This window comes from Agrilus planipennis, unplaced genomic scaffold, assembly GCF_000699045.2.
Source record: "Agrilus planipennis isolate EAB-ADULT unplaced genomic scaffold, Apla_2.0 scaffold1, whole genome shotgun sequence".
Lineage (NCBI taxonomy): Eukaryota > Metazoa > Arthropoda > Insecta > Coleoptera > Buprestidae > Agrilus > Agrilus planipennis.
Genome location: NW_020442466.1, coordinates 878,154 through 885,593, shown reverse-complemented (window position 1 = coordinate 885,593; position 7,440 = coordinate 878,154). Strand labels below are relative to the sequence as shown.

General features: G+C 32.0%; 1 protein-coding gene across 3 annotated transcripts in view; it reads right to left on the bottom strand.

Moving 5' to 3' along the window:
- LOC108734349 (G-protein coupled receptor moody) overlaps positions 1-7,440 on the bottom strand; it is a 15,303-nt gene that overhangs the window by 3,092 nt on the left and 4,771 nt on the right. For 2 of the 3 annotated variants that reach the window (XM_018465874.1, XM_025981099.1), the window contains exon 2: positions 6,838-6,978. The exons of the other annotated variant lie outside the window; for it this stretch is intronic. In XM_018465874.1, the coding sequence (XP_018321376.1) occupies positions 6,838-6,978 (141 nt within the window). The remainder of the gene's footprint in view (positions 1-6,837; positions 6,979-7,440) is intronic. 3 annotated transcript variants of the gene reach the window in all.

Genomic DNA, 7,440 nt, shown 5'->3' with positions numbered 1-7,440 from the left:
ACGATGCTACATTTTAGGATTACGTATGCTCCAACAAGGTCCATTTAAATATATGGATATCTACTTGCTGAAACGAATCCCGGCGTAGCTAACCTCAACGTGATAGGCACGTTACCATAATCGAATAAAATAATTCGAAGTGGCCTGTATCTTTGAATTAGTTTATTACTATACATTATCATAGACTGTCGTTTTAGGCTTACTCAATATGTGGCCAAAAGATGCTAACAGTAAACAAAGTACATACATGTTGTTGACTTCTTTGAGAACGGAATTCCTGATTACTGTAATTTGTCACAGAAATTTTTAACTTCTCATGATAAAGAAATAAAGCCACATCCTGACTTAATGAGCATGTGTAATCGGTAGTCATTCTTCTTGTTAATGTTGCAGGTCATAAGAATGGATGTACGGAAAACTTATGTTTATTACAAGGAATATGTCGTTTAAATTTAAAGACAAAAATTATTCATCGCTTAGAAAATATAATTACATGTAGAGTTTTATATACTTTCGCAGACTACATTTTCAACACCAACAAGACGATGGTAAAAATAACAGAAAAAAGTGAAACTAAATAAGAATGACAATTCGAATCATTTTTGTTTGTCAAACCTTTGTTTAAATATTATCAATAATAATATTTTAGTTAAAGTGAACAAGTTTTATAGTTACAGTAACATGTAACAATAAGTAAGTAAGTGAATAATCTCTGAAGATCTCTTTTTCTTTGTGTATTGGAGAACCGTGAACGGCCTGGCGAGGTGATCAAGATATTTTGTCAAGGATTTTTTATCATTTTGGGAAAGAGGAGTATGGATCTGTTAGTCAATAAACCAATCAGTCAATATCTATTAATTCTATATACATAGGGGTAAAAATTCGAATTCAATTTCTTCCATCATCGTTCATAACACAACATTCGCTTCACTCTCCCAGCGGGAGCACTGAACTAACGATTAGAAGATTAAACAAACAACAGCTGGTATAATTGCATTTTGATTGTAATTTGTAATAATTCTCAGATTATTGAAAGAAAAAATATTTGATGTATTAAAGGTGGATAGATTCCGTTTATGATCAATCCTATGGTTATATCTTAGATGAAGAACCTACCCAGAGGAGCTAATGTACTTTTCCATTGTGTTAATTTAGGTTTGTACAGTTTCGAAAACAAATAGAAAATATAATACCTACCGTTGGTATGGAATGCGAAAGAAAAACATTTAATTAACAAATTCAACTTCAATGTTTTTCCATCGTCTTACGATTACTCATACATTTACAAGTTTAAAGAACATACATTGTGGATTTTTTTACTAAAACCACAACCAAAAACCAACAGCAAGGTGTTTATATGATTCAGAGATATGAAAGCAAAAACTTGAAGGCATTGTGTAAATACACAATTTATTAAACAAAATGCGAAAGGCAGGTGTGGAAATAAAATAATATCTACTGTACCTGCAGGTAATACCTTATGAGTAATTAACGAAACCTTCGAACACTTTTAATGATTTCTTAATGTGACTCATACGGTTTGAGTAATTCTAACTGTTAATCGATGACAAATTCATACAGTTAGTAAAAAATGCCTGAAATATTAAAAATAGTACTAATTGTAAGAAGTTTTAGACTTTTGGAAATTTTTAAAGTTCTATAAGGTTATATTATAAGATAACTGTAAATAAAATGGAAGCGGTATTGATAAAACAGTACCTAGGTACTACAAAAGCACTGTTATGCAAAGGAAGAAAAAGTAGGGAAAAAGCGAATATAAAGATAGGAGACGAAAAATTAGAAGAAGTGGCTGATTTTAAGTATCTAGGAAGTTAGATAAGTCAGGGCGGAAGGAGTAGTAAGGATATAAAGCAGAGGATAGAGCAGGGTCGAGTCGCCTTCAATAAAAAGAAGTCACTTCTATGTGAACGGTTAATTTAGAAATTTAAAGAAGGTTGTTAAAGGTGTATGTTTGGAGAACGACGCTGTACGGGTGCGAAATATGGACAGTGGACGCAGTTAGAAGCGTTCGAAATGTGGTGTTACAGGCGAATGAAAGAGGTATTAGAATGAATAGGAGAACAGAGAACTATGGAAGTCAACAAAAAACAGGCGAGATAGGTTAGGAAAACACCTTCTCAGACATGAAGGTCTAGTCAGAGACATATTAGAGGCAGAAACGTAAGTTAGGCGGGGTAAAGGTAGACCTAGATTAGATTACTGTTCGCAAATAGTTAAGGATGTTGGTTGTTCTAGTTTTAGGGAAATGCGAAGATTGACTCAAGGTATGGGAAGGAATGAGTGGAGGTGCGTGTCCAAACAATCTTAGGACTGACGACCTTATGATGATTATGAGGTTTTATCTCCAGTTACAAGGGGAATCTTCAGTACTTTTGCGAAACTAAAAAAAACAAAATTTTTCTGTTTAGATTTACTTTAAAATGACCCATTTTAGCCAAGACGAAATGCCTAAAAATACTGATCACAATTGCACACCTCAACGGTCGCGGATGTTTATGAGGCAGATACCTAGGAAAAAAAAGAGAATTTCATACGGTGTCGGTCCAACTGTAATTGTAGAACAGTTGACAATTTCTTGAAAATAATTTAATTTAGATTGTAAAAAGAGGCCCAAAATGGGGAGCCGTACGTAAAAGGTCAGAGATATAAAATGATTTCTAAACACTTTAACTTAAACCATGTACTTTTTGATTAATGACCAAACACGTACAAACAAATACTACTGATGCCCCTCTAATGCCCCGTTTTGATTTTAATTTTAGAATATCAAATTTTGATTACAGAATTTTTAATTGTTTTCCGAGTTTAAAGCTAGAAAAGAAAATAATTAAGGGAACAATAAAATTAACAATCACCAATTTTATTGGAATGCAACCTGCATTTATTTTTTAATGTCCTCATCGACGATTTGTTAATTGCTATTTAAAACAAAAGAGGTTTATTTGAATGGAACGTTTAACAACTGTACAAATGCACACTATACGACCAGTTTCATATAACGGTTTGGAGCCATCGCGTTATAAAAAACGTGTAAATCTCCGAAATGATTCTTATAATGCTTACATGTGGCTTAAATAAAAAAAGATGCCTCCACTTGGGAACTCTAGCTACATGAGCATCTTATTTCGGGAACTGTCAATGCTACAATCATTACTCAAAACTGCACGAGGACCATATTTAAAACACGTGCCAAATGTTTAACATAAAAAAATTAATTAGTGTTTATACTTATTTTGTTAATGATTTTAATCAACGGTTTATTAAAAAGCGTAAATAGTTACTGTAATTGTTAGAAATTTAATTTTCGTTGGTTAATAAATTCTAAATTGTGCGTAGGTGTAAAATTTTGAAGATTACTTTCAGACGTGTCAATTTTTTATTACTTTATTTAAGCAGTGGGTTGGTTATAAAATGAGTGAATGAATACTCTCAATTCCCTATTATAAGTACCTGATGTATGACTTTAAAACAAATCCTTATAGTAATTTAAAGATTTATATATACCTGTTATTAAATTATTTTTTTAGTAAACTTAAGTCTATTGGAACAGTAAACTCTTTTAGAGGTATGTATCTACATACAGGATGTCCAAAAAGTCTCAAGACGGTAGAATATCTGGAAAAATAGGCTTTGGATCGGGAAATTGAAAAATTCGTATCTCATATAAGAACAGAGGCTTTCACGGCCGGAATCCATAGTAGAATGAAGATTCGGGCCTATAGGGCCGTGGTCTAAGTGAACTGTTCTGTCCAGACGTTTCGTCAGTTACTGCGGCTGACATCCTCAGTGGTAGTGCTACGCTACAGTAGCTGACGAAACGTTTGGACAGAATAGTTCACTTAGACCACGGCCCTATAGCCCGAATCTTCATTGTACTATACGTATCTCATGTTTTTGAAAATGTCATTAACCTCTGTAAGTGGGGCAGAGGGCAAATTTAATACTTAAATAGGATCGCAGATTGGCAGCCTTCATTTTTCCATTCTTTTTATAATATTATCGGTTTTGACACCCATTTCACTCAATTCAGCAAAACAATTGCGATAGAGATTTAAATATTGGTTCTTAAAACCAAAATAATTGGTTCTCAAAATCGAATTAATTAAATTTCTTCGGTCCATGAAAAGCAAGTTTGAAGTAATGGACACACAGCTTCGACCGTAGACTAAATCTGCGATCAAAAGTTGAGGTTCCTACTTAAGTTTCTAAATAAAAAAAATTTCAAAAATATCGGATATGTACGTGTTTTTTTCCAGACCTTTTGGACACCCTGTAGGTTAGTACAATTACTTTAAGACACTCTACAAAATTCATATCTGTTTACCTATCATTATGAATAAAACGCAACAGTTTTCTCGTACTTTCTAATTGATTTTAATTTTAATTGAACTCAAATTCGCCCGACCTTAAATTAATTAATTAACGTTTAATGGTTTATACGTTCGTCTTATTAGAAAATGAAATTGTAACCTGGGTTGTTTAAGCTGCTTTTCATTTAATTAATAAAAGCACACAATAGACTTTTTTCGTAGCATTTTATCGTTAATTTTAATCGGTAAGTATTGAAACACTTATTGATTAATTTAGCGAAACAAAACGTTTATCAGCGATTAATTCTGAACGGAAATTAAATTTCTTGATTATTACACATCATCAGGTCAACGAATTTGTTTCTTTATTTAGTTTTAACGTAACATTTTATTTACAAAAAAACATTGCACAATAAGACCGAAAATTATTTGAATGAAGTTCTCTGGCAAGAAAGTTTAGAATATCGTACTCTGATCAAAATCAAAATAAGTACATAATTTTTTTTGCTATTAATATTAGTTCAATTGCCAATGAAAGCGTTTCTATAATCTAAAGTCGACAGTTTTTGTATTATAAACATTTTATAACAACCGTAGACCTAAAATAAGTTTATATTGCTACATCAAATCCTTTGAAACCATAATGTCCTTAGGTTTTAATTTAATATGGCTTAGTTTACATGAAACGGATATTTTCTTCATATTATTTTAAATTAGTTGTCCAAGAATCTATGTGGTAAAAAATATGAATGAAATAAAGTTTTAAATAGCAGAATAATCAAATATTTGTGGCTGAAAAGATCAATAAGAATTAAAAATTTGAAGTTTGGGTAATTGCAGTAAATATTGGTGACGAAATGTTTTTTTTTTAACAAAAACAGTTACATGTTAATTCAGGCCACTTGCGCCAATTGGTAAACGAAAAGATTACTCACACACTAGGGTAGTTAACCTCCTAATTAAAACAATAGCAACAAATTGACCTCCACTCATCAACGGCAACGTCACCGATCAAACTAAACCACAAGCCGACGAAAAAACAGACGAAGAAAGAAAAAGCACAGGCGCATCCAAGTGAGTACAAATATATGATACTAAACTATATTATCCTTATATTATATGTATATGTCCGTTTGTATGTGTGTTTTTATAACTATTGGTGCTTCCACATGCCATGCACATGTGAGATACGGCTTATGCCCATGCATGCACTTAGATCCACAAAAAAGTTGCTTATTAATAAAGAAATTCCAAAATATGCTTAGTATATAGTTTATGCAAAATGTACTGTTACCTGTTAAAATATGTTTAATTGTTGTAAATATAGCGTTATTTAATAAAAAAAAGTTTGAGTCGAACAACAAAGAGAACCTCTAAATGAAAAATGTTGTGTTAGGTACCTACTTTGTATAATTTTAATGAATTTTTAAGGAANCTTCCTGATTTGCCTTTGTCACCTGTTTTAATTGGAAAAAAGACACTCATGCCAAAATAATTTGTTTAGCGTGAATGATCAGAGCCGAAATAGAGTTGCAAATAATTTTATTGATCTAAAATCAACATCAATCATTTTATATCAAAATATTAACAACCCCATTTTGTTTCGGTAATAAGAGAAAGAAATGGAATCCATAGTTTCTTTAGCTTAGCTTTGGGTTCATCTAATAAATGAAGTTTTTCGAATCGTTTTCCAATTATTTTGAATTATCGCATTTATTAGCACACCACAATATCTTGTGTTTTTCAGTTTTACACATATATCAATTCAATATTGTTTTGCAGGCTGTTTTGTCGTAATTCATAGAATTTCGTAGTTCCTTGCTAAAGGTAAGATAACTGGTTATTTGACAGGTGCTGATACTAATTTGGAACTTCAAAATTCAATGGATCATGACATTGAATCCGGAAAATAAAAAATATCCATCCAATATTTTAGATTATTCATTAACAAAGAGTTTAGAATTTTTTGGGCTCTCGTCAGTTAAAAAATTAGGAACCCATGGAATGTCTCTTTGTCCCCTTTTTAAGCTTCTAATACGTTCAATGCCCAATGTGAGCAACTTTCAATTTTATCATTTTATGTAATGTTCGATCGGTGATACTGGCAAAACTTTTAACGAAAAAAATGTATTTTGCATTTTACAAATAGAAGATACGTTTGAAAAAGTATTTTAAATAAAATACAGAATGCTTTTCTCAAAAAAGTATTTAAATGCAATATAAAAATAGGTATTTTTTATTTTATATTTGCATTTAAAATGCATGTATTTCAAATCGTAAATCACATCTCTGGTAATAAAACACCCGAAAGTTTTTTTAAGAAACTCCGGAAGAGGCCAAGAGCATCAATTAGGACCAATAATTCTTCAAGGCAGTGGCGGTAGTCTCAAGTGAAACCATAACAGATACATTTTAATGACTTTAAAGAATAATAAACATGATGCACCGTAAAGTACTTAGGTAGTTGTTTTAGTTGTAATTATGAAGTAAAGAAATAGACATTAACCTAGCAATAAATGCGGCTGCAACGGTTCTTATTTTGGAGTTCCGAAGAAGAGCAATTACGGTCAGCAGGTTCCCGGCAATGCCGACAACCATAATTAGGATGGTAGCCACGCCGGCGGCGGTAAGCATGGGCCGAGAATACCTGTTGAATCAAAACAAACAATAAAAAAAAATAGTTATGTATCATACAACATACATAACGTCTGTTACAACTTTATTATCATGATTTTATGGTTCGTGACGTATTTAATGAAAAATTCTTCAACATTATTTAGATTGCTATTGGAAGGTTCCGAAGTGTGCTTTGTACTGGGTACCATAATATTAGGCATTTAAATATCATATTCTTGAGGTAGTAGTTTTACGAAGCAAGGAATCCTATCGGGAAGAATTCCTTTTAACTTTATGAAAGGCCAAAAGCGGTACTATGAATTCGACTCTTTTAGTTACAATAAACTTACTATGCATTATAGAAAATACCACAAATGGCGCGCTAAACGCCATCTGTAGTACGATGCTACATTTTAGGATTACGTATGCTCCAACAAGGTCCATTTAAATATATGGATATCTACTTGCTGAAACGAATCCCGGCGTAGCTAAC